Source organism: Elephas maximus, chromosome 10 (assembly GCF_024166365.1).
Source record: "Elephas maximus indicus isolate mEleMax1 chromosome 10, mEleMax1 primary haplotype, whole genome shotgun sequence".
Taxonomy (NCBI): Eukaryota; Metazoa; Chordata; class Mammalia; order Proboscidea; family Elephantidae; genus Elephas; species Elephas maximus.
Window position 1 is genome coordinate 85925556 of NC_064828.1, and position 27611 is coordinate 85953166.

General features: G+C 39.7%; 1 protein-coding gene across 5 annotated transcripts in view; it reads left to right on the plus strand.

Annotated features, from left to right (window-relative positions):
* Positions 1-2977: 2977 nt before the first annotated feature.
* Positions 2978-27611, plus strand: part of PSEN1 (presenilin 1) — a 72350-nt gene continuing 47716 nt past the window's right edge. The window contains exons 1-2 of one of the 5 annotated variants that reach the window (XM_049897864.1): positions 2978-3088; positions 12033-12172. In XM_049897864.1, coding sequence (XP_049753821.1) covers positions 12086-12172 — 87 coding nt within the window. In that variant the 5' untranslated portion in view covers positions 2978-3088; positions 12033-12085. The other 4 variants (XM_049897868.1, XM_049897865.1, XM_049897867.1 and 1 more) reach the window with 4 other exon arrangements.

Sequence of the window (27611 nt, forward strand, 5' to 3'; positions counted from 1 at the left end):
GGCAAACGGCTACATGTGGGAAATGTTATTGAACTGGATTTCCTTGGAATCACTGGTGTACAGACTTAGCCTTAGTTTTCCGATTGACCAGGTGCTGACTTTATGTAGTAGTGACTGCTTTTAACAGTCCCCCTCCCCCAAGTGGTACTAACAGGTCCAGCGCTCTGAGTTTCCTATCTGCTTTATCTTTCTCCACTTAGTATTGGATCTTGCCAGCATTTCATTTATCTTTGGTTTCTCTCTTCCTGCTCCTAAGTTCCAGACACTTTGGGGAAAATGTGAATGCTTCATTGCAAATAGTCTGGACCCTCAGTGCTATTTGGTCACTCTTTTACTGGACTTCAGTTCCTCATGTACACTGCAGCCTTTTTACAATGTTCACTGAGTAAATAAAATTCATTTGATTTTTTCCCCCTCACCTAGCAAATGCTTTTCAATTAACAAAAACTGTACAAAGTCATTAGGCACATTCTTTCAAATTCTAGCTCTCCCAATTTATGACAACATCCATTTTGAACTTCCATTTTCTATAATGAATGATATAACCATCCATCTTATTCCTCCACCCCACTGGCTCTGGTTCTAACTACATCCTGCAGTTTCTTGCTCAAGTATTTCCAACATCTTCACTCAATCTGGAGTATGTGTTAAAACAAAAAACTTGGATTCTATTCTCCTTTCCCTTCACTATGGAGATTCCAGAAAGAATATATATATGCCCTCTAAACCTCTCAAGTCTCACTCAACCTAGTCTGGTTTTTACCTCACCATTCTACTGAAAACTAGTGACAGCCTAAATCAAAGACTGTGGCCTTGTAACGGGATACATCCTAGTTTATCTCAGCGCTGTTGTCTACTTGGGACTCTTAGTTGGTGTCTAGGATGTCGCTTTTGCCTTGTTCCTCTAGTCTGTGACCTTTTCTCAGTGTCTTTTGCTGGTTCTTCCAGGGTACTCATATTTCTAAGAAGATGAAGAAATACAGAAAACTGGGGCTTATTCAGAGTCAACAGTTTGCTTTTTTATCTTCTAGAAGCCCTTTTTTGTTTCCTTCTTCCAGGAATGTGTTTTGACAACTTACACTTTTACATAAATTTTATGTCTCTCATTTGACAAAATAATGTTCTGTTACACATAGTCTTCAACAATTTTAGTGACTTCTATGAAATGAGTGTGCCGTAAGCCATAATTTATTGTAGGACATTTAGCTTTCCAGTTTTGCTATAAATACTCCCTCAAGGTCTTTGCACGATATTTTCGTATTGAAATTGTTTCTAAGAATAGTTTACCAGAACCGTAGGACTTTCTAATCAGATTACATTTAAAGAGATTGTAGTAGTTGACAAATAGGTGGGTTTTAGCCTACGCTTGTTCAGCAAATACATTGAACTCTCTGATGTGCCAGACACTGGCATCAACATTTGCAATATTTTAACTGAACAAATGCAAAAATCCATACCCTTGTGAAACCTAGGTCCCTGAGTGGCCCAAACAGTTTGTACTCGACTGCTAACGTAAAGGTTGACAGTTTGTACCTGCCTGGTAGCACTGAGGAAAAAAGGCCTGGCGATTTCCTCCCATAAGATTACAGCCAAGAGAACCCGATGGAACTGTTCTCTGTAACCCAGGGTTGTGTTGGAATGGACTGTAACGGGTTTGGTCTTTTCAATTTGTGAAGCTTAACAGAGCATGTTTTTGTGGGGGAGGGACTTAAACTTTTTGGGGAGGCTTTTTTTTTTCAATTTATCTCCTTTCCCATTAGTGGAAAAAGATTATGTTCTGAATTACAAAGTTTCTGCATGTAAGAACTAAATCTGTTGATGGACTGGAGCAGCTTTGCGAGTAGGGAGGAGAGAGATTGGGAATTGGTGCTCTAGGAATGTGAAGGGATATCTTGGAGTAATTTAAAAGAAACATTAAAAATCTAATTTGGCCAGATGCCATGTATCCTTGATTTCGTTTTCAGTGTTCTGATTACCTGTGCACTTGAACACTTCTCTGTTATTCACCTTTGGTTTTACATGGTAATATTCATTGTTTGAATCCCTGGAGGAGGCTCAGTGATTAAGAGCTGAGCTGCTAACCAAAAAAGTTGGCAGTTCGAATCCACCTGCCTCTCCTTGGAAACCCTATGGGACAGCTCTACTTGGTTCTACAGGGTCGCTGTGAGTCGGAATGGACTCCATGGCAACGGGTTTGGATTTTTTTATTCATTGTTTACTTTTAGCTTTGAGGTGAATGTATGAGTGTGGTATGCTATGTAAGGAGCTAAGCTGTTCCTACTGTCTTTACTGCAAGTTGGACGAGAAGCAAGTGGATGCAAAAATCAAGTGACCATTGAGCAACTCACTTGGCATCAGATATTGTTAGGTCTTGGGATTAAAAAATAAGATGCATTTTTTTTTTTTTTGCTTTCTAGAAGCTTACGTCTTGAGACTGTGGTTCTCAAACTTGAAGCCCGAGTCCGGAGGATGTTTAAGATGCAGTCTCTCTGGTTCTCCCTCCACCCTCCTGCCCCAGGAGTTTTGATTCAGTTGGTCTGGAGTGAGGCGGTGCACAAGTATAATTTAACTAGCAAACTCTTGATTGCGATGCTCCTGGTTCGCATTTTGGGAAACACTGTACTACGGAGAAATGAAAGAAGCGTTAAATTTAAGATGCCACCGTTTGTGGGCCAGGAGACGCACACGCCTGGCCCAGCTCTTGTAGGGGCTTTCGCCCTGAGCTCAAGCGCTGTCTCGGATTCCTGGCAACCTCAGAGCCATGCCAGCAGTCTGGGCGTGTTCCACCAGGCGGCGGAGGTCTGCTGGAAACCCAGGACTCTCGCCCGCAACCCCCGCGCGCTGCGGGAGAGACTGTCTCACCTCCTCCGGGCCCTGCCGTCTCCAGGCCCCGCCCCTCTCCCGGAGGCCCCGCCCATCTCCCGGAGCGCCCGCGGTCAACGTCGCCCGAGCCGGAAGTGACGACACCGGCGAGGCCTTTGGGGCGGGGCTTGGGACGGGCAGCTCAGAGGGTCGTGATTTCACATCGGAAACAAAACAGCGGCTGCTCGGGAAGGAACCTGGGCTGCCCCCGGCGGGGAGAAAGTAGGTGCGTGATGGGGAGTCGGGGGAGAGAGGAGGCGCCCCTGGTCCGGGCAGTCGCGGGCAGGGCCCAGCCTCCTGTCGCCGCCCGGGCCGCGGAGCCGGTGTCCCCGAGGATGAGGGGCGGGGCGCGGCCGGGCGGACTGAGGAGCTCCCCTTGTGGGGGACGACGAGGGCGGCCCATTTCTCGGGCTCCGGGCGCGGCATGTGGTGAGGTTGAAGAGCCGTTCCCTTTTGAAGCCTTGGTCCGGAAATGCTAGGTTCCCGAAGTCGCCTCGGCACAGGTGCCTCGGGCCGGCATTGACCCGCTTGATGGAAGTGGAGGCGCAGAAAAGCGGAAGGCGCTGGATCTGGTTGAGCAACTGGTGAAACTACGCGCCTCGCGCCCTGAGTGTGTCCTTGTTCAGGGGAGGCGAGTGGCACTCAGGGCTAAGTTCCTTATTGCCCTCGTTGGAGACGGAAATCAGGGCGTGATGCTTTTGCCTTGGTCCGGACTGTCCTGAGACGTGTATGTCCAGTGCTTTGCATGTGTCTTCAATACTTATTTTTTCTTCCTTCTCAGATTAATTTCAGATTGTCTGCTTCTCTTGTAGGAAGGTAATTTCAAACAATTTTAAAAGGATTGGTTACCTGTTTTGGACAAGGATGACTACTCTTCAAGGTTTAGTATGGGAGATATGAATAGTATACAAATAACTATATGGCAGAGCACGTTGTAAGATTGTAAGTGTTGAGGCAAGTAGAGATCAGCTGTGGCTCAGGGAATCTTGTTATTTGAGTTCTCTTTCACAATGGTAAGGTTTTCACTTTTGGAGTCGAAGGGAGGGCATTATAATCAGAGGACGTATCACAGACAGGAACTCTCTGGGGCCCTCTGTATCGTAGCTAAGTGCCCAGTGACCCAATCTGAACATAAAAGAGCTGTTATGAAGGGGCATAAACAGATTGGAATCTGTTGCTTTTGGCTAATTTCAGTCACCTGCAAAAGGCCTAGTTCAGTTCTCCTTAGCTTAGCTGCAGGGTTCCACCAGCTTAAGCCCCTCTTTTAACAACAAGCCATTAACAGTGAAAAAGGGGCGTGTTGGGTGCACGGACACTGTCATCAGTTATCTGGGTTCCTATTCTTCTACCCTTGGCCCTTGGATAGATCGCTCCCGACGTTCTGGGTATTCTTTTCCCCTGAATGGGTATGACTAATTGCTGAATTTTAAGTTAATGGCCATGCCACTAGTATTTCAAAACGGCTGCATTGTTTTCCATCTTTCCCTTTCTTGGGAGAACTGGAGGATTGGAGTTAGACTCTGGGTATCATCCTAGCATGAAAGATGTAACACTTGTCTGTGACCACGGCTTATGTGGTCCTTTTCCTCTCAGATCTAAGTTCCTGCCGCTTCTGCGCTTCCACTTGTTATATCAAACTGTAGGGAGAGACTTCTTTTGGATGTATTGTGAAAGACCCCGGCAGATGGCACGCAGATTTGGAAGGTGTTTTTGGTGTGGCACTGTTGCAGTCATAGCTCTACCTTAGGCACATTGATCTCGTAGTGGGAGGTAGGATGGGTAAGAAAATTGAGGTAACTTTTGCATAGTTCAGGTAACCTAATGAAAGGTCAATCTTGGGTGGTGGCAAGCTTAGGAAAGGAGAAAGGTGAACAGGACATGGCACCAGATCTAGGAGCAAGAAATAAAATGAAAATTGACTAGGAGGTTTTGAATTTGGCAAATGGGAGAGACCATCCCAGAAATAAGGAAAGTAAGAGGAAAGAACTAGTCTAGAGAGGAAGATGAGGAAGTCATTTGTAAGTATTACTTTTTTTTTAATTGTGAAAATATGCACACCAAAACATTTGCCAGGTAAGTATCGCTTTTGAGGTGCCAGCAGGTGGTGAAAGTGTCCCATGGACAGAACTAGAGCTGTAAACATGAGAGTCACCAGTTGTCAGTTGATCTTAGAGCAGTGGAGGAGATGTCTAACAGAAGGAAGGGGACAAGGAGGCCAAGGACAGACCCTTAGGAACACTCATAATGGGGAGGTGGAAGAGAAGGGTGAGGAGACAGTTGGGGAGATTGAGTGTGGCACGAGGAGAACCCAGATAGTGAGTGCAGTGCCCCAGAAGCTGAGGGAGGGAGTGAAGCTTCAGGAAGGAAAAGGTGGTTAGGGATTTTGAGTAGTAGGCCTGCTGTTGCAGAAAGCACTGAAGATTTAGACCAGTACTGTCCAATAGAAATATAATGTGAGCACAAATATAATTTTTAATTCTCTTAATAAACACATTCTTAAAAAGGGAAAATGAAGCAGGTGAAATTAATTTGAATATTTGTATTTAACCCAGTATATCCAAAATATTTTCATTTCAACATGTAATCAATATAAGAATTTACTTGCCTGTCTTCCCCTGTAGATAGTAAGAGCTCCTTAAGAAAATAGAAGCAAAGTCGGACTCACTAGTATCTCCAGCACTTACCACAGTGTCTAGAATGTAGAAGAAGCCCATTAAGTGTTTGTTAATTAAAAGGTATAAATGTTTGATTTTCACAATGCCTTGTACAGTTCCTTGTTTAAGTTAATCCAAGGCAAAAGAAAGAATGCAAGCACTGCTGAGTAGGCCGGTAATTTACAAATACATTAGATATACCAAAACCAAAACCGTTGTTGTTGATTCCTACTTATAGCGACCCTATAGGACAGAGTACAGCTGTCCCCTAGGGTTTCCAGGTAGTGCCTGATGGATTCGAACTGCTGACCCTTTGGTTCACAGCTGAGCTCTTAACCACTGTGCTGCCAAGTTGTCTTTTTTTTTCATTAAAAATTGGTTATATTTTACCCATTTCTGAAGACAGTGACTTGGGGTAACCATGCCATCCTCATGGAGTTAGTGAAACAAAATTTTTTTGGGGGGGAGGGGGGGATGTTCTTTGTAACTACACAAATATTGTTGCTAATACAGGACCATAATCCCATATCCATGCTTCTGAAATCCAGAACTGGAAAACCAAAAGGTTTTTCATAACTCATTTGACAGCAAAATCTGACCTGAGCCTATTTACAATCTTTATTTTATGTAATTTCAGACTACTCATATGTTTCACTCTAGACTTACTCATGTGTTTGATTTGGTTTTATGCCAAGACCTTGTGAGGGCATTCTGTAAAATACGGTATTTGCATCATTTTACCTTTATAAAATTAAAAGAAATCTAAATTCCGAAATGTGTTTAGTCCTGAAGTTTTCAGAAAAGGGATTCAGGACTTGTAAATCCTTGATTTTCACCTTCATTGCATCTTCTGAGCCCACATAGCCCTTGTTATTTAAAAACAAGTTGCCACAGTAACACTATGTAACAGACTTCCTGAAACTCAGTGGCTTAAAGCATTTATTCTCATTCAGGGCACTTCTTTAAGGTGCATGTCTTCAGATCAGCTGGGGCAACTCTGCTTTGCATGTCTCATTCTGGGGCCCAGGTTGAGAGGCAGTGGCTACGCATGGTAAGTTTATAGGGCAACAAAAGTGCAAGAAGGCAAGGCCAACTGCACAAGCATAGTTCAAGTCTCTGCTGGTGCCATGTCTGCTAAGATACCATTGACCAGAGCAGGTAGTGTGATCACGCTCAAAGGCAAGGGGTAGCAGACTGCCCACCGTAAGGCCAAAGCAAGTGACAGAGCCTAGCCCAGCATCATTGGAGAGAAGTATATTCTTCCTTTAGGAATACTGGGGGAGGGAGTGAATATTTGCTGAATAATAATAATCTAACCTAACCTAGCACAGATGGTTCCGAGAGGTGGCGTGGGAAGGAGAGGGAAAAAATCACCAAATAGAATGTATCACTATCATTGCTCTTTTTGGCGTCTTCCACTTTGTGAATCACAGAGCCTTTTGTAGAGCTGGGGAAAGTATTTGCTCCTAGCCTGTTAAAAATCAGAGGAGTCTTTTCAGGATGTTTAGAGTTTGATTACATTTACTGTTGGATGTGAGCTTTTAAAAACTCAAATAGAGGCTCTACCAGTCCATCCGTATAATCAGAACTTGCGCGTCCTATCAAGGGAGAAGGTGTGAAAGTAACACCAAGGCTGATTAAATACTTTTGTGGAAAAATAACACACTGTAAGCTCTTGAAAACTTCTTAGCATTAAAATGCAGATGCAGCAAAAAAAAAAAAAAAAAATTCTCCTTTAGCAGTTTTCTAAGTGAAAGAGAAACTAGTCAAGTGACCAGAGACATTAAAGTAAGCCACAGGCTCTTTGGGCTGGAGAAGATCATGATGAAAAGTCTCATGAAGATATTTTTTTTTGTAGGAAAACCAAACCAAACCAAACCAAACCTGCTGCCATCGAGTCGATTCTGACTCACAGGGACCCTATAAGGCAGGGCAGAACTGCCCCATAGGGTTTCCAAGAAGTGCCTGGTGGATTCGAACTCCCGACGTTTTGGTTAGCAGTCCAACACTTAACCACTATGCCACCAGGATTTCCTGTTTTTTAGAGTACAAGTTTTGTTTGCATTTATCTCTGACAGAGAAGAAAGAAAATGGTATCAAGTAACTATACTGTATAGCAATTTGGGGGTTAATTGTTATCTTGCGATGTAGTGAGAGACAAAAATGTACTTTTCTAATAGTGCTTCCTGGAATGGGATTTTTAATAAACTTATTTTGAGATTCTAAACTTTCCTGCTGTGATACTTTTTGACAGTGCTGATAGGTAGACATTTTCTGGTTAGACAGTCTGGTTAGACAGAATTTCCTGTTCAGCACATCTAAGCTTTGAGTTTATCTGTAGTTCTCCTGGGGCTTTTTTATTCTGTTTGTATATATTATAGTAGAAAGAAATTATAATTCCCCTCAGAGAAGGATTTCTTTTTCCTTTTATCGGATTGAGGAGCCCGGTGGTGCAGTGGTTAACCGCTTGGCTGCTAACCAAAAGGTTGGCGATTGAAATCCACTAGCCACTCAGCGGGAGAAAAATATGGCAGTCGGCTTCTGGAAAGATTACAACGTTGGGAACCCTATGGGGCAGTTCTGCTCTGTCCTGTGGGGTCGCTATGAGTCAGAATCTACGCAACAGCCTTGGGTTTGGTTTTTATCTGATTGAGCAAGTGTCTTAAAGCAAAGGATTAATGAATGGCAGAGAATTCAAGTGTGCAGTGTCAGTCTCAGGCAGTCTTCAGCAGGTGGTCAGAGAGAAAAAACACTGAAATCTGCTTTCATCCCTGCTCCCCTCTCCCTGTGCAACTCAGGTCACATGGAAGATCCTCACTTCCCAGCTCTGTCTTGTCTTGTTCTCAGCGTTCTGCTAAGAATGTTATAAAGTCCATTGCAGTAGTGTCTTTTGCCACAGCTGTCTGAACAGTGGGCTCATTGACCTTCTCAATGCAGTCATTCATTGTTTTCAGCTGTTACTGGACCAAGATCAAATCTGGCTTTGCCTACCCCTTTCTTTGTACCAACAATGTTTGTTTGTTCACCAAGCCTGACTGCAGACCTAGCCCTGTTGCCTGCCTCAGCTTCCTTCCGTGTAAAGAGCAGCTGGTCCAGGAGCAGGGTCCTGTAGCATTGTGATCTTCAGAGCACCACAGGAATCATGAGATTTCTTTGGGTGAACTGGAAAAGAGTTGGACTGGACATCAGGCCTGGGTTCTGGAACTGACATTGTTTCTCACTTGCCATGTATCTTGCACAGGCAAATTCCTTCACCTTTCCTGAACCTTAGTTCATCGCATGTAAATACAGATACTCTTCCTTGTGGAATTGTTTTTGAGACTCAAATGGAATACAGGTAGTCCCTGACTTATGACATATTTGAGTTAGGATGAACCGAAGCACACCTAGGACAGTCTGTTTTATTTATTTAGTTTTTTGTACATCTTATCCTTGGTAATGTATTCTACATACAATGTGTCAGTATGTAATTTGCTGGTATTATTGTTCTCAGATGTTCACTTGCAGATGTTCAATGTTATGATTTATAAAGATGTTGACAATAAAAGGCAATAATAATGAAAACTAAAAAAATGAGGTATTCGACTTACATCAGAACCAACTTACAACATAGTTTTTGGAACAGGAGCCCCGTTGTAAATCGGGGACTATTTGTAATGGATTTGAAAAGTACTTTGAAAATATATTGGGATATACCAAATTTGACCACTCTGTTACTGGTGAGTCTTAGAAGATTTGTCTGAGAAAACCCCAGTGTGATGATCAGTTTATATGATTTCTTGGAATAGCTTCACAAATTCTATAAGCGCATAAGGCTAAAAATGGAAACTACTTAAATTAAAATGACCAGTCTCGTTACAGCTTATCCTTTTAAAAAAATAACAGTAGGACTGTATACTGGGAAAAATGCGTTGGCACTTGAGTTTTTATTTTATATTTAGAGCAGGTATTTAAGACCTCATTTGCCTCTAAGCAATGGTTTGGGTGGTAATAAAAATTGGCTGCATATACCTTAATGCTCATTGCTGTAAGCTCCAAGAGGGCAGAGGTGGAGCTTTACACGGGAGGCAGCATAGTGTAAGGTGCAAGTTGGGGCTTCTTTGCTTACTGATGTGTGACCTTGGGCAAGTTAGTTAACTTCTCAGTGCCACATCGTTTTCATCTGTAAAATGGGTAAAGTGAACATAATACACACATACCCCAAAACAAACATACATATATAAATAGATATTTAAAATCCCCTCAGTGTCTTTGAGTTTTACATGTAAGTAGATAGCCAACTCTCATTTAGTGAATGAATAATCATTTTTCTTCTCATATTTTACCTGTAAATGTAATACCCTTTATTTTATTATTTATTTATGCCTGCTGTTGTCCCTTTTTGTCTTCTGTCTTGATTAATTCAGCTAATACTATCTTGTTTACTTATTTTGTTTCTGAGGGATCATATGAGAATGTTAATGAGTGACTCCTAAGAGTTTTTCCATAAAAAGTAATAGAGCTGTACTTTAAATGATACGGTATGGTTTTCAGAGCAGTTGGAGGAGATAACCAGTTCCAACTGAAATGTTTTCTATTTGATGTCTTGTAGCATTTCTGAATTATCTGATCATTTTTGCTGCACTGTTGTTAAAATTCATCTGTATAGTCAATTTTTTTTTTTAATCTAGAAGCTTAGGTCAGAACATTGAATTTGAATTTTTACTGTACTTAGAAAATATCATTGTTCTATTGGAATCCGCCTCTTTTGGGCAAGCTAATATGTATATTGCTAAGTCTTAATTTTAGCCATTTTAAAAGACAGGATCAGTGGTATGAATAATGCTAAATAGAAGTTTACTCCCACAAAAATCTACTTGAATTTTTAATTAAAGATACAGAAATGTGCACAGATCTTAAGTGTGCACAGCTCAGTGAATTTTCATAAACTGAAATGGCTGGTACCTAGGACCCGTCAAGGAACAGAGCATTATCAGTATCCCAGAAGCTCCCCTGTACACTCTTCTAGTGAATAACCCTCATCTAAACCCATTGCTGTCGAGTTAACTCCCACTTGAAGTGACCCTATAGGACAGAGTAGAACTGCTCCATAGGGTTTCCACAGAACAGCTGATAGATTCAAACTGTCGACCTTTTGGTTAGCAGCTGAGCTCTTAACTGCTACAGTACCAGGGTAACCATTGTCTCTATTTGTATTTTAATTCACTGTATTTTTTTTTGAACAAAGTTAATTTTGTATTGTTTAGTTAATCGGGTTTTTAGTTAATATTATTTTGTATTTTCCTGAACCCATGCCATCTGACTGTGGGCTGAAGGGCAGGGGAGGAGAGACGTAGACATGTAAGATAGAAGGGAAAGCCTACCCAGCTTAAATATTTGTTGTAATATGAGTGATCCCAAATATAGATAATTAAGGGTTAATTTGAACTTGATAGCTTTACTAGAGGAAAATATTGCCTATACATTTTTTATTAAAAAAAAATCAGAATTAAAAAAAACAAAGATTATTTAGAGGGAAAAGGATCCCGAAGTTAAAAGGGAGAAATGAAACAGAACACTGACAAAATGTTTTTTATATAAATATTTATGTATACAGTAATGTTTTAGGTACTGCTTATTAATGAGAATACCCCTTTAGGTATGCAAACAGATGTTTTTCAACCATGTTTTTGAAGACTATGAAAAGGAAAGTTGAAATTTTGAAGAATTGGCTGGTGGAAATTAAGGTAGACAGACAAATTGCAATGCCCTCTCCCCCCAGCATGAACTCTGGGAGACAGTGATGTGTGTAAATGAGGATGTGGCAAAATGCAAAGGAGAAGCCCGAGGTTGGGTTCAGCCATTCTTGCCATGGCTCTGCCTAGCTAGTCGAATGATCTTAAGCAAGTCACCAAAATTCTCTGAGCCCCTTCTGCTTTTGTGCAATAGATTAATTACCTGTTCTCCCTGCCTTGGGACATTGTGGTAAGGGTAAAATGAGATAATAGAATGAATTTTGCAAAATTAAAAGTACTACACAAATAATTTTATGGAGATATAAAAATTAGGTTTGATTGGTCAGTATAGAAAAAGAAATGATGATGAGGACATTCCTTAAGATCATTCAGCTCCCTTTGCTCTGAATCTGCTGTCAGTATCTTTGTGATGGAAACTAATAGCTTTCCAAGTACACCTTTTCACTGCAAAAGAGTTACCTTCAGCTGACAGTAAATTTGTCAGTCTGAGGTCATGGTAAATTAATACATTTCTGGTTTACAAATTGATCTTCTAAGGATTTGATTGGTGTGACTAGATTTACTAGAATTTGACCAACTCCGGATGACCTGGTAAAATCCTATTTCAGACATAATCTGAGAAACCTGCAAATGACAGCAGGCCAGGAGGTCCTTAGAAAACTTGGCTTGAAGGAGAACACAGGAAAGGGTTGTTTTTGCTGAACATAATTTATGAGAGCATTTAAAAATGAAGTATAATCATAATACACAAAGGATTGTATTTTTTTTTTTCCCTTTTCAGAACCCCAAGAGGCTTTGTGTTCTGTGAAAAAGTATTTCTATACGATTGCTCCAATGACAGAGTTACCTGCACCCTTGTCCTACTTCCAGAATGCACAGATGTCCGAGGACAACCACCTGAGCAATACTGTACGTAGCCAGGTACAGTGTCAGCCTCTGAAACTGCCCTGGGCAGACTGGGGTACCGTTACCATCCCCCCTCATCTCCAAGAGAGGCTGAGGGGCTGAGCAGGCTTCCATTACTTCACCAAACTTTCGTATTTGTTAAGCTTCAACCGAGGGCAAAGCATCGTACCCTTTTGTGCCACAAATACAAGGCTGTTTAACACATGGTTGTTGATACAGTTCCTCTTGGCTCAGATATTTCCTCACGTGAAGCCTTTTCTACTTTCCCTGAGCATACAGCACCTCGTAGTTCCACATTGTTATTTTACCTGTCTTGTTCTTACTTATTTTCAGGGCAGAATAATCATCTTTTTTTTTTTCCTTTTTATCCAAGTATAACATACATATATTTTATTTACTTTTATTTTTTCAGTACCTAGCTCAGTTCCTGACAGCGCTCAGTAAATGTTCCTTGACAGAGTGAGTGCACAACAATGAATGCAAGACCATGTAGAAGTCCTAAAAGAGTTCAGCAGAGGGAATCTGGAAAGGGGTGTACCATATTTTTACACAAATAAAGCATGCCTTTTGTGTTTGTTTGCCAACCGCTCCCTCCCGCTTCAGGGTATTTTCACAAGTGCCGCTATGCCAATTTTTTTTTTTACATGTTGCTGTAAAAAATATCAGCATAGTGCGCTTATGAAAATGCCTTGCAGGGGGAGGGCACGTTTGGCAAACAAACATAGAAGGTGTGCGTTATTTGCGTAAAAATACAGTAATCTGTAGCATGGGACACAGAGACTCTTCATAAGTCACACAGGTTGAATCTGGGCCTACTGCCCTGTGAGCTAACCATTATAGATTGAATCCAGACTTCACAGGTGAAACCTGTGAGATGGCTAGAGAATTGGTAGAATTTTTAGAGGTGGAGCCAGAATAGAGGAAAACACAAAGCCAAATAGAAGCTTTGAAGGCAGCAATGCAGAGAGGTCAGACTTCCTGTATTAGAACCAGAGGACAGGGCTAGGAAGAGTGGTGGAAGCTACCAGGGAACGGGTCCTGGTTCAGTAAAAAGAACTTCTCGCAATTACAGTACATCTAAAAGAGCATGGGCTGCCTTAGGGACTAGTATGTGCTTGTCACTAAAAGCAGTCACAATAGGTTGGAAGACCACCAGCCAGATCTGCTGAGGGTTACTCCATGGAATGAAAACTTAAACTAGAGCAATAGATGACCTGGAAGTTCCCTTTGCACTCCAGAGATTTAGGATTCCAATTAAGGGCCAAAATGTAGGGGTTGGGGGGAAAACCTCGCAAAGTAGACGTTGAAGGATAGGTAGAATTAGAGCAAACTGTGGATGTCATTACAGAAAAACTAACATGAATGGAGGAAGGATTTTCTTAAAATATGAATTGACAGGGAGGCCATCCCTGCAGATATGTCAACAGCGGCAGATCACACTGTATTACTTGGACATTTTTAATCAAGTTAAAATGAGTATCAGCGGAAGTCCCAAACAGGAACACAACCTGTGAAAGGGTAGGATGTAACCTGTGGGGGCGGGGGGAGGGGCTGTTCCACCTTGCGTCTTGGTACTTGGTGGTTAGTCACCATGAACTCTGGTCAATTCCCACTCATGGTGACTTGGTTGTTAAGGGGTGTTAAAGATAGATTTTGCAGCCACCTATTTGCTCCTCTATTATGCATCAGCAGCATGATTTTCTTTTAGCTGTTCCTTGGGAATAGCTTTTTGAAAAGTTAGGATAGGGTCAGATTATGAAGTTCTTTGGTAAGGGGTATGAAAGTTTGAATTCTGGAAGCTTTGTATTCATTTTTAAACTGCTACTTTAGGGGAAGGAGAGTGGGAACAGAAATAGACTTAGGCAGGTCCCTGGGTGCCCCCGTCCTTAACCAGAGCACTTCTCATTTTTTTGTTTTACATCTTCTGAGGGTCACTTGGAAACCCTGGTGGCGTAGTGGTTAAGTGCTACAGCTGCTAACCAAAAGATCGGCAGTTTGAGTCCACCAGGTGCTCCTTGGAAACTCTATGGGACAGTTCTGCTCTGTCCTGTAGGGTCACTATGAGTTGGAATTCACTCAACGGCTGTGGGTTTGGTTTTTTTTTTTTTTTTTTTGGTTTTGATGGGCCCCTTTGAACAACGGGAAACACTGGTGACATAGTGATTAAGAGCTATGGCTGCTAACCAAAAGGTCGGCAGTTCAAATCTACCAGGCACTCCTTGGAAACCCTATGGGGCAGCTCTACTCTGTCCTATAGTGTCGCTGAGTCAGAATCAACTCGATGGCAACTCAGTGGGTTTTGAACAAAGGATTCTGCAGCTAAAAAGTTTTAGGAAAAAAAACACCATGTTATGTCACTCATCTGTTCAAAATTCTCCTAAAGGTCCCATCTCAGTGAGAATAAAATCTGGTCTAAGAAGTTTTATCTCATACCCCCACCATTCTGATCTCATTTCTTACCACCTTGCCCATCACTGCTTCCTCAGTTCTGCCTCTGGGCACTCTTTGTCTTTCTCTTCTGCCAGATGACTCCGTTTTTCACTTCCTTCACATGTGGGCTCATGAGTGACCTTATCAGTGAGGCCTTCTCTATACAAAATAGAAGCTCTGCTCAGCTTCCCTCCCCCACCACCGTACCCTCTCTGTCCCCTTACTGTGCTTTACTTGTGTGTAGCACTTGTCAGTACTTCTAGCACATGTATATTTTTGACTTGTTTATCTGCCTTTCCCTACTGTGTGTGCCTTAGTTCTCTAGTGCTGCTATAACAGAAGTATCACCGGTGGGTGGCTTAAACAAACAAATTTATTCTCTCACAATTTAGGAGGCTAGAAGTCTGAATTCAGGGCACTGGCTCCAGGGGAAGGCTTTTTTCTCTGTCTGCTCTAGAGGAAGGTCCTTATCTCTTTTCAGCTACTGTTCCTCGGTTCCTTGGCAATGTTTATGTGGGAAGACATCCGTCTTCCCCGCTGTCTGCTTACTTCTGTCTGCCTGATCTGCTTGTTTCATATCTCAAAAGTGGTTGGCTTAAAACACACCCTACTCTGATATGTCCTCATGAACACAACAAAGAAAACCCTATTCCCAAATGGGATTACATTCAGGGGTATAGGGGTTAGGATTCCAACACAGATTTAGAGAGCGGACAGATTCATTCCATAACAGCATGTAAGCTGCTTGAGGCGAGGGACATTACTGCTGTATGCCCAGCACCAAGAACAGCACTCTGCACTGTATGTAGTGTGATGAGCTTTATGTTGTTAATGTAGGTTTTTACATCCTTCACACTCAGATTTTGTGAGGCTTTCATGGTATTTTAATTAAAACAAAGGGTGCTATAGAAGAGGTACAGTTGACACAGGATTTTTGTTGATAATTACATGTGTTCATGGTTTGGTTTCAGCAAGTTTTAGTGCTGTTGTTCTCAGTGGTGCCTTCCAGATCAATTAGGGCAGCACTGTCTGGAAAATCAGGTTTGACTCCTCTGTTTAGTTTTGATGCTGCTATTAATAATATGATGTCAAATAAATTTATCTTTTGTTTAACTCCTTAAAAACGCCTTCTGCGACTTATAAAGATCTTCTGTATATGTTCTCATTTAAACTTTTCAGTTAGTCTGGAGTGGGTATTACTCCTGTTTTACAGTTCAAATACTTGTCCGAGATCACATAGAAAATTAAATGACAGACCTGGAACTTTGCTTTGTAGTTCCAAATTTATGCCCCTATGTTCTTTCTATTCTTCTAGCTATCGCTTACCTCAGAAAAGTGCGATAAAATGAGGGGGGAAAAATGCTGAAAGGAGATGATGTATGAAAAAATTCTGGATAAGAAAAATACTAAGTCTGTGCATTCATTTTGCACTGATACACATATAAAATCCCCAAAGAGAGAAATAATGTCATTGTTAAGTTAGCTATAAAGAACCCGTTGTGTATGTTCTGGCTGGTCGTAGAAAACTGGGAGTAGATGCTGATTTAAATTGGACATAGATGGCTTTTTCTGGATTAATTGAAAGCAGCTCTTGTATTTCAGTTCTTCAAAAGTGGCTTTTTTAAATACAAAGTACACTAAGACAAGCCTCCGCAGGCATGAAAAATCCTTATCAGGCTTGTTTCTTCTTCTTTAGGTCAGTGGCTAGCTTAGAGGAATCACAAAGTTTCGATCATTCTGCACTAGTAAAAGGAAACTAACCTTTGAGTATCTTCATTGTGCTAGACTCTGTGCTAGATACTGTCACCAACATGTCGTTTTAAGGCCTTATATGTTGGGGGCACTCACCATAAATGAATGAGGAGATTTTCCTCCTTTGAATAGCTAGTCTGTTAAAGTGCCTGTCTGTATTAATACTTCCCCTGGAGTATGCAAACAAGTTAATTTACCTTACCTGTTTCAAAAGGAAAAGAAAAAGTCATTAAAAAAATATTTTTAAAACCCAAAAGAGACTCAGTAACTCCTTACAGACTCTCCAGATAAAATCAGCATAAGGAAGTAGATCTCCTATTCCCTTCTCATACTCGGTATCTTCCTTCAAGGCCAGGAGCATCCCTAGCCTTGAACACATATCATGGAACAGTCCTTTGAGTTTGGGAAGGAGCAGACATTGAGAACTGCCCAGAAAGCACTGAAGAATTTGCTTTTAGGGATTGCGATTATGAGTAACTTAAAAATAGGCACCCTCAAAGGGAGAAATTAACTTTAATCCAGTTGTCACTTGAAGCAGCTTTGTGTAGGTTTAGCTAATTCACTTAATGTCTTAGTACCTCATTTTCCTCATCTATAAAATTAGGTGATTCACTAGATCATCTCTAAGTTCTCTTTCAGCTCAGAAGTTAGGGTGGCCAACTGTCCCTGTTTATTCCGGCCTGAGGGGTTTATGCAATGCAAGGCAGCCAGTTTACAGCTGGGACAATCCTGAACAAATATGGATGAGTTGGTCACCTTACCAGAAGTATAATGAGCTTGAAATCATTTTGGGTCTGACCAGCCAAGTCTTAAATTCAATTTGTTAACTTTATGCGTAACTTCATGTACTTTAAAACGTTCCGATGTTAGTGTTCAAGTAGAAGATAACATTTAAAACATGTTTTTTATGGAGCCCTGGTGGTACAGTGGTTAAGTACTTGGCTGCTAATCAAAGTATCAGTAGTTCGAATCCACCAGCTATTCCCTGGGAACCCTATGGGGCAGTTCTACTCTGTCTGTAGGGTCACTATGAGTTAGAATGAACGACAATGGCTTGGGTTTGGTTTTTTGGTTTGTTCCAAAGGTAAAATGTTATCCTTGGTTCCATTTCCTCAATCCTTAGCAGATACAACGCTACTGTAGCCCAGAAAATAATTCTTACTTTTTTGGGATGCTACGTATGTGCTACGGCTGCTAACCAAAAGGTCAGCAATTCGAATCCACCAGGCGCTCCTTGGAAACTCCATGGGGCAGTTCTGCTCTGCCCTATAGGGTCGCTACAAGTCGGAATCGACTCAATGGCACTGGGTTAGGTTTTGGTTTTTATGTATAATCTCATTCACAGTGAAGGGATTTAAAGTTTGATGAAAGTAGTCAGAGAGCTGAAAAGTTTTTTTTTTTAAATACAGATATTTTCTTAAATTTTTATGATGCAATATAGTAAGCATATACAGAAAAGTATGGCAAATAATATAATGAGCACCCATGGACCTACACCCAACTTTTAAGAACTTTAACATCTTGAATTATTTGCTGCGTGTATACCCTTTTATTTTCAAAGTTTTTGCAGTAAGCTTTTTCTGTTTCTATTGTATATTAATCCTACAACTAAACACAACAAAAATTTAATTTGGAAACGGAAGTTATATACCAAAAAAATTTGCAGATAAAATTGAAGCCTCTTGTCCATTCCCCTTCCTCTTTTCTCTGGATAGTAGTTACGATCCTGAATTTTGGGGGTTATCATTCTTGTACAGATTTATATGCTTACTGTAAATATGTACATAAACAATATATAGTATATAGCATTACTATATAGTACAGTAAAACCTGCGAAAGTTGGAACCTGGGTAAGGTGGAAACCTGTCAGAAAAGGAAAACTCAAACATTTTCACTGATAGGGAGCGATAGAATAGTGGTAGGACTGCACCCTGTTAAAGGTGGAAGATTTATGAGACCTGGGAAAACAGGGTGGTCCAGTTGAGTTCCAGCTCTAGCAGGTTTCACTATATTAATGTGATCTGATGTGGTCATCCCCCATTTTTGCGTAACACCAATTTTCTCATAACAACCTGGTCTTTGGAACCTTACCATGTCAATAAGTGAGGAGTGGGTGTACAATGAAAATAACATACCACTTCAAACCCATCAAATTGTCATGTAGTAAGTCAGACAATACTAAGAACTCACAGGATGTAAAGCAATGGAAACCATCACAATACTGTTGATGTGTGACAACTTTGGAGAACATACTAGCAATCTCTAATATAATTTAAGATCCACACACTCAATCATAGGTGGTAGAAAGGTTAACACATTCAGCTGTGGTTTTTAAACTTTGGTATGTGTCGGAATCCTTTGTTAAAACAAATTCTCTGACCCCACCCTCCACAGTCCTAGTTCTGTAGGTCTCGGGTAGGGCCAGATAATTTGCATTTTTGATCAGTTCCCGGGTCATACCAGTGCTTCTGGTCCAGGGGCCATACTTTGAGCACCACTGTATTTCAGTAAAGAAAGGGAAAGTGACATTAGAGAAAAAAATTATTAGATTTATTGCAGGAAACCCTGGTGGTGTAGTGGTTAAGTGCTATGGCTGCTAACCGAAAAGTTGGCAGTTCGAATGCACCTGGCATTCCTTGGAAACTCTATGGGGCAGTTTTACTCTGCCCTATAGGGTTGCAGTTCTACTGTGTCCTATAGGGTCGCTATGAGTCAGAATCAACTCTATGGCAGTGAGATTTGGTTTTTGGGTTTCTTTCAGCCGGAATCAATTGACTGCAGCAGATTTTTGTTTGTTCCTTTTGGTATTATTATAAGCGTTGGTTTATTCTGACCCAAATTTCTAGTCCTTAAGGAAAGAAATTGTCAACAGCCTTTTGATTTAGAATAGAAAATAATCAGTCATTTGTTAACTAAAAAGAAACCTTAAAGTAGCAATTCATTGACAGACCTATAGTGGTTCTCTTTATAAAGCAATTACTGGAGAACATTTATGTAAATACGTCACCATCAGCTGCTAAATTTACATTAAAACGAGTCTGGTCTTTATGAATAAAGGCTATCTGCAATATCTTTTCTGAATACAAAGCCATAAAGTACAAAGAACTTTGTTACCAAATCATAAGCTGACAGAACTAACTTCTTCGTTTTCTGGAGAGGATGATGGTTCACTTTTTAAGAGTAAGAAATCCTATAAAATTAAAATAAACAGAAAGTAAATGTATAAACTATTTAAAGTGCCGTTTAAGTACTTGGGACCTTTAGGAGAAAAAAAATAAATGAAAGTAGTTATTGAAATTTAAACTGAATTGGGTCCAAGGGCCCAGTCAGCCTTTGACAATTTGATTGTACTGAGTGAATTTGTTTTCCCAGTTATGTCAAAGAGAAGGGAGGAGAAAAGAACTTAAAATCTCAATGGTCTCCAGAACATGTTTGCCTTTGCATGAGAGTAAAGTCAGAAATCTTTTGCATCTTAATAATTTGTTAAGAAACTCTGTATTCAAGCCTAACACAACAGCTCCGTAAATGTTAAATATTATCTAACTGTGTCAGCTGTTCAGGGAAATGGCAGCCTTCCTTGACCGTTGAGTAGTGGTTACACTTACAAAGTTTGGGCAGATGCCGGCTAGAATTCTGTGTTCTATTGGAAACTTATTGCCTATGATTAGTAAATGTTTTCAGGATTTCCACAGAACTTGCCAGTTCTTCAGTTAAACCACTACTCTAGTTCTTTGTACAGTGCAGGCTTAGGAGCCTTACATTTCTAATTGTAGAAGTCCAAACAATATCCATAAAATCTTACAGGGTTGATAAATTTTCATATAAATAAATGTTCATTTTAAATAAGTAAATAATATGTAGGCTATAAATACAGCAACATAATGGAATATACTGTGACTAAATGTCAACATAATGGAATACATGTTGACTATTATCACATGGAAGTATATGCATGTAATAGCATTAAGTGAAAAAATAGAACACAGTAACTATATACCTATGTGTATATGTTGAGAAACATTAGGAAAAAAATTGGGATCTTGTAAAAATAAGTTTTTCTTTTCCTTGTAAAATCACCTAAGTTCTTATTCAGCAGCACAAAACGAAAAACTCAAGTGTGGAAAAGATTTCCACTAGCAAAGTAAAACAAACTGGAGCAAAAGTTTGAAATGCATAATGACAGTTATAACCTAATATACAAAGAGTTCTTACAAAGTAATAAGGAACGCAAGCAGCTCACTGAAAACCTTAGCAAAGGATATAAACAGGTAGTTCACAGATGAGAAATTGAAATGGCAACAAATATATGAAAAGACAGTCAGCCTCACTAATAATCAGATGTAGAAATTAAAACAGTGTCTCATCTTTCACTATCAGTGAGCAAAGGTTGATACCCATTACTATTGAAGGTATGGGAAATAATTATTCTCATATGCTGCTGGTGGGAGTTAAATTAGTATTTATTTGGAGACAGCTTTACAATTAAATCTACAGATACACATGCCTTTTCAGTCAGTTTGGCAGTTAAATCTAAAAACATACACCTTTTGACTTAGCATGCTCACTTCTCGAAATTTATTCTACAAAAACATTGCCATAAGAGCGCCAAGAAATACAGATAAGAATTCTTATGGAAGCATTATTTATAGCAGAATTTGGAGATAACCTCAGTCTTCATTATGGGACGTTAGTTAATGATGGTTTACTCATGCAGTGGGACACTGGAAGAGGCAGCAGGGCAAGGTCATGGCTAACAGTAGGGGCTCTGGGGCAGCCCGTCTGAATTCTAATAACTCTGCTCCAGAAATACTTAGCTCGGTAGATCTTTGGCAAATTATCTGGCCTCTCTAAACTTCGGTTTCTTTGTATGTAAAACGAAGTTAACAAACTAGGAGTTTTATTAGGATTAAATGAAATAACCCACCGGAAGAACTTAGCATACTGTCCGGCACATAATAGGTCAATAAGTATTAGTAATTATTATCATAATTGTCATTATTATTACTATGCTACTGTTGTATTTAAAGATTGAGGTGTATTTATATGTATCAGCTTAGAAAAATACCTGATGTATTATTAACTGATAAAAGCAAATTGCAGAACATGGTTTAAAATTTTTTTAAGTACATCAGATTGTTCCCCATGTTCAAATTGGTGGGGTAGAAGAGTTTGGGGGCTAATTACTTTCTGTGTCACAAACTTTTGTTTATAATATTTCTTTTAATTATAAAAATAAACATAAAAAAAGGCAAAAAAGGTTAAAAATAAGAACAGGCAGGCACTACATTGTACTGAGAATACACCCACAATTTTTGCTGCTTGAGAAATACACTTCCTGCTTGAGGATACACAGGCATCTGGTTGCTGGACCTGTTACTGCATCAGGTTCTGAAGCAGGGAAAAGGGAGAAAGAATTAAATTGAAGCCCCTGACTCAATGCTGCAGGAACTCTGGGGAATCTGGCTTCATAGGAACTTACTTTCCACATACTAGCCACTTCCTGTAGGACCCCACCCTCCATGAAACTTACAACATTTGTAGAGTGAGTAATCCTTTGTTCTGCCACTGTCATGAAATTATTCATAGTAGCTTCAACACTGGTTTTTCATATCCTAAAAGATAGCCTTTAAGTTCTTTTAGAAGCATATACTATTTATGAAGGAAATGATATATCTGAGATTTGCCTCAAAATAATGCAGGAATGGGAGAAATGAGTGGGGAAATAGATCAAACAAGATTAGCCATTAGTTGATAATTATTGAAGCTGTGTAACATGGACATAAACCAAAACACCAAACCCATTGCTGTCGAGTTGATTCTGACTCAGCAACCCTCTAGGACAGAGAATAACTGCCCCACAGGGTTTCCAAGCCTGTAATCTTTACAGAAGCAGATTGCCACATCTTTTCTCCTGCAGAGCACCTGGTGGGTTTGAACCTCTGACCTTTAGGTTAGCAACCGAGCGCTTAACCGCTGTGCCACCAGGATCCTTAATGTGAACATAGGGCCTCATTATACTCTTCAGATTGTGTTTGAACTTTTTCTGCAATAAATTATCTTACAAATGATGCTATGCTTAAATCATCGTTCTAGTATCTAGCTATGAAGAGTTTTCCTTTTGGAAATCCCTCAGTACTAACGTTATCTTCCTCTCATTTGATGCCTTTCAAAACACTTACATACTTCTTTGAGAAAAGACTCTTCATTCTTTTAAGACGCTTTATTGAGATATAATTGACACACAATAAACTACATATTTAAAGAGTACAATTGATAAGTTTTGGCGTATGTTTATACCCTCAAAACCACCACCACAGTCAAGATAATGAATGTATCCATCACCCACAAAAGTTTCCTTATTCCCCGTTGTCATCTCCTTCTTTACCTTTTCCAATCCCTCCCAGTTCCCAGGCAACCACTGATCAAATTTTTATCACCATAGTTTTCATTTCCTAGAATTTTTTATAAATGGAACCATACACTATATACCGTTTTGTCTAGCTTTTATTCATCATCATAATTTTGCAATTCATCAATGTTGTAACATGTGTCAATAGTTAATTCCCTTTTTATTGCTGAATAGTCTACCATTAAGGAGCCCTCATGGCACAGTGGTTAAGTGCTTGGCTACTAACTAAAAAGCTGGCAGTTCAGCCCCATGAGGGAAAGACTTGGTAATCTGCTCCTGTAAAGATTACAGCCTAGAAAACCCTGTAGGACAGCTCTACTCTGTCACATTGGGGTGGTTATAAGTCAAAATCCATTCCACGGCACCTAATAACAATAGTATTCTATTGTATGGCTATACCACAGGGTTTTTTTTTTTTTCACCCATTCACTTGTTAATGTACATTTGGGTCGTTTTTCACATTTGAGCTATTACAGATGTGGTTGCTGTGAACATTCACTTACAAATCTTTGTATGAACATAGGCTTTCATTTATCTTGAGTAAATTTTAAATACCTAGGAATAGAACATCTGGATCATATCGTAGATGTATATTTAACTTTTTAGGATACTACCCGGCAGTGTTCCAAGGTAGTTATATAATTTTACATTCCCACAAGCAGTGTAGGACAGTTCCAGTTCCTCCAGATGTTTGTCAGCACTCAGCCAATCTTTTAAAATTTTAGCCGCTCTAGAAAATGTATAGTAGTATTTCATTGTGGTTTTAGTTTGCATTTCTCTAATGGATAATGATGTTGGGTATCTTTTCATGTGCTTATTTGTCATCCTGGTATCTTTTTTGGTAAAGTATTTGTTCAAATCTCTTGCGCATTTTTTAAGTGGAGTTACTTGTTTTCTTGAGTTCTGAGAGTTCTTTATATATATTTTTGGATACAAATCCTCTACCATATATATGCTGTGCAAATATTGTCTCCCAGTCTGTGGCTTGTCTTTATTCTCTTTACAATGTTTTCTGAAGAATAAACGTTTTAAATATAGATGAAGTCTCATCTATCAGTTTGTTCTTTGGTGGATTATGTTTTTGGTGTCATATCAAAGAAATCTTTGCCTAACCCAAGTGCCCGAAGGATTTCTCTTATATTTTCTTTTAGAAGCTTTATTGTTGTAGATTTTACTTTTCAGTCTGTCTTCCATTTTGAATAAATTTTTGTATTTGGTGCAAGATATGGATCAAAGTTCATTTTTCTGCGTATGGATACCTGAATGTTTCTGCACCATTTGTTAAAAAAGATTATTCTTGCTTCACTGGATTACCTTTGTACCTTTGTCAAAAATTAGTTGTCCGTGTATGTGTGGATTGGTCTCTGGACTCTTTTCTGTTCCATTGATCCATTTGGTTTTGTGCCACTATCACATGTTCCTGATGATGTAACTGTATAATAAGACCTGAAATCAAGTAATGTTAGTCCTCCAACTTCATTCTTTTTCAAAGTTGCTTTGGCCATTCCAGGTCTTTGGCATTTCCATATGAATTTCGTAAATATTTCTACAAAAAAATGCCTGCAGGGGCTTTGTTTGGGATTGTGTTGAATCTATAGATCAGTTTTGTGTTGGTGGGATTAAAACACCTTAATATAGCTTTCCAATCTATGAACACAGTCTATCTGTACATTTATTTAGGTCTTCTTTCATTTCTCTTAGCAACATTTTGTAGTTTTTACTATATAGGTATGTTCAGGGATTCCCAAGAGCACTCTCAGGTTCAGTGATTCACTAAAAGGACTCACAACTCGGAAAAGCTGTTATACTCACAATTTTAGTTTATTACAGTGAAAGGATACAGATTAAAATTAGCAGTGGAAAAAGACATACAGAGCATGGTCCACGAGAGACCAGGCTCAAGCTTCCAATTGTCCTCTTTCAGTGGAAGCATGCAGATAGTGCTTAAATTCTTCTGGCAAATATGCTTGACAACATGTCAGAGTATCGTCAGTATGGGAAGCTCACCTGAGCCTTGGTGTCCAGGGTTTTTCTTTTAGATCAATCATATAGGCATGGCTGATGGACCGGGTGGCTGGCCTTAATTCTACAGCCCCTCCAGAGGTCAAGCTGATACCACATGGCCCAAGGCTCCCACCAAAGATCACATTGTTAGCATAAACGATATGGCATGGCTCAGGGACTCGGGTGAACAAAGACTATCTATTTATGTGAGGATATACAAAGCAAAACATACCAGTTCCACAATTTCTACATGTATAATTCAGTGACATTGGTTACATTCTTCAAGTATTGTTGCCCTTCTTGATATCTTTTTCTGAATTATTTTACCATCATTAATACAAACTCACTGTCCTGTATGCTTCTCATCTAACCTTTCGGGTTGCTGTTGTCAGTTTGATCACATATAGATAATTCTTTAAAAGAATACAATATTCAAGGCAGGCATTGTTTTCTAATTAAGCAAAAGTATTTTTGATTTAAAAATGACTTCAGGGGATAGTGATGGTTGAAGATTTAAAGATTTCAGGGCAATAGTTTCAAGTGGAGGGTGTCATTCAGCCTCAGTGGCTCCATAAAGTCTGGGTTCTATGAGAATTTGAAGCTCTGTTCCACATTTTCCCCTTTTAATCAGATTCTTCTATAGACTCTGATCAGAAGAATGTTCAGGAATGGTAGCTGGGGCCTGTCCAGTTCTTCTGCTCACATGGCAAAGGAGGCAGTTGTTCATGGAGGCAGTTAGACACGCATTCCAGTTCCTCCTTAACTCCTGACCTGCCTTATTCCTTTCTTGCTCCAGGGGAATAGACACCAATTGTACCCTGGATGGCTGCTCTCAAGCTTTCAAGACCCAGGCATTATTCAGCGAACTAGGAGGTAGAACAGAAGCACTAAAATCAATATTAGGCCAATTGATTGGAATGCCCTACGAAACCATGAATGTAATAAACATTTGATCCAGGAAAACAAACCCTATAAGATGTTTGGTTGTAAATAGGCAGTATCAAAGGGTGCTTTTTTTTTTCTTTTTTGTAGAAATATATATAACACAGCATTTGCCAATTCAGTCTTTTTGAGGTATATAACTCAGTGATGTCAACTGCATTAATCATTTAGTGCCTCTGTTTCCCATAATTGATGCTAAATTTCCCTTTGCAATAAACGTAAACTAACTACTTCCCAAATAATGGCTTGTTTTTCCCCCTCCCTCTCGCCCCTAGTAACTACTAATAAACTTGGATCTCTAAATATTTGCCTATTCTTGTCATGTCATATAAGTAACGTCATACAGTATTTGTCCTTTTGTGATAGACTTACTTCACTCAGCAAAATGTCTTCATTGTAGCTTGTATCAGGACTTCATTTCTCTTTATGGCCAAGTAGTGTTGAATTTTTATGCAAACGTGTGTATTCTACTTTTTTTTTTTTGCCATCCCATCCCAAGGTATTTTCCTGAGCGTGCTATGCCGATTTCTTTTTACATGCTTTTGTTAAAAAAAAAAAAAGTATAATGCTCTTTTGAAAATACAGGGGGATGGTTGGCAAACAAACATAGAATGCATGTGTTATTTGTGTACAAATACGTATTCCATTGTATGTATGTACCACATTTTGTTTATTCATTTATAAGTTGATGGACATTTGGAAGTTGTTTCCACTTTTTAGCTATTGTGAATAGTGCTGCAGTGAACATTGGTAAACATGTCTGTTCATATCACTGCTTTTAAGTCCTTTGAGTATTATACCTAGGAGTGAAATTTCTGGGTCACTTGGTAGTTCTATTTTTAATTTTTTGAGGGACCACCACACTGTTTTCCACAACGGCTATATCATTTTGCATTCCCATCAGGAATGTTTTCCCACATCCTTGCCAACATTTGTTCTTTGCCTTTTTTTGAATCTTAGCTATCCTAGAGGGAGTGAGGTGGTACTTCAATCTGGTTTTGATTTGCATCTCCCTGATGGCTAAAGATGTTGAGCATCTTCTCATGCATTTTCTGGCTATCTGAATGTCCTCCTCAGTGAAGTGTCTGACCAAGTCCTTCACCCGATTTATGATTGGGTTGTTTGTCTTTTTGTTTTTAAGTTGTAGAAATCATATATATATTTTGGATATTAGACCCTTTTTGGATATATGGTTTCTGAAGATTTTTTCCCAGTCCATAGTTGTCTTCTTACTCTAACAAAGACACTTAACAGGCAGGCTATTCCAAGGTTTTAGAGGTTATCTCCCAGGTACTGGGCAAAGGCTAAACCTTGCTTTGGAATGTGTGGTGTTTGGACTGACTGCTGAGTCAGTCCTCTGCTGCGCAACAGGTCTTTCACATCTTCTCATCCTTAAGGCCTCAGCTGAAATGTTACTTCCTCAGAGAGGTATTCTCTGGGCACACTGTCTAAGGTGTTCCTTATCACAGCACCCTGTTTACTCCTTTTATAGTACTATCCCACCCTGTAACTATGTAGTTTATTATCTGTCTCTTCCTGCTTGAAACCAGTTCATGAGAGCAGGAACCTTATCTAGCTTGTTCACTGCTACATCTCTGGTCCTTAGCACAGTGTCTGGCAAATAGCTGGTGTTTACTGTTCTTTAAATTAATTAATCAATGTAGTAATTATACTTGGAATCTAAAACAGAGTACCAAGAGCCAAATAGAAAAATGGCCAAAGATATGAACATTTAGTTCACAGAAAAGGCACCCAGCCTTCCTAATGATAAAGAAAATAAAAATTAGAACTACACTGAGATACCATATTTCACCTCAGATTGGTAACCATCCAAACATTTGATAAAATACTATGTTGGCAATGGGTTTGGTTTGGTTTTTTTGTGTTGGCAAGGGCATGGTGAAATAGGCACTGTCC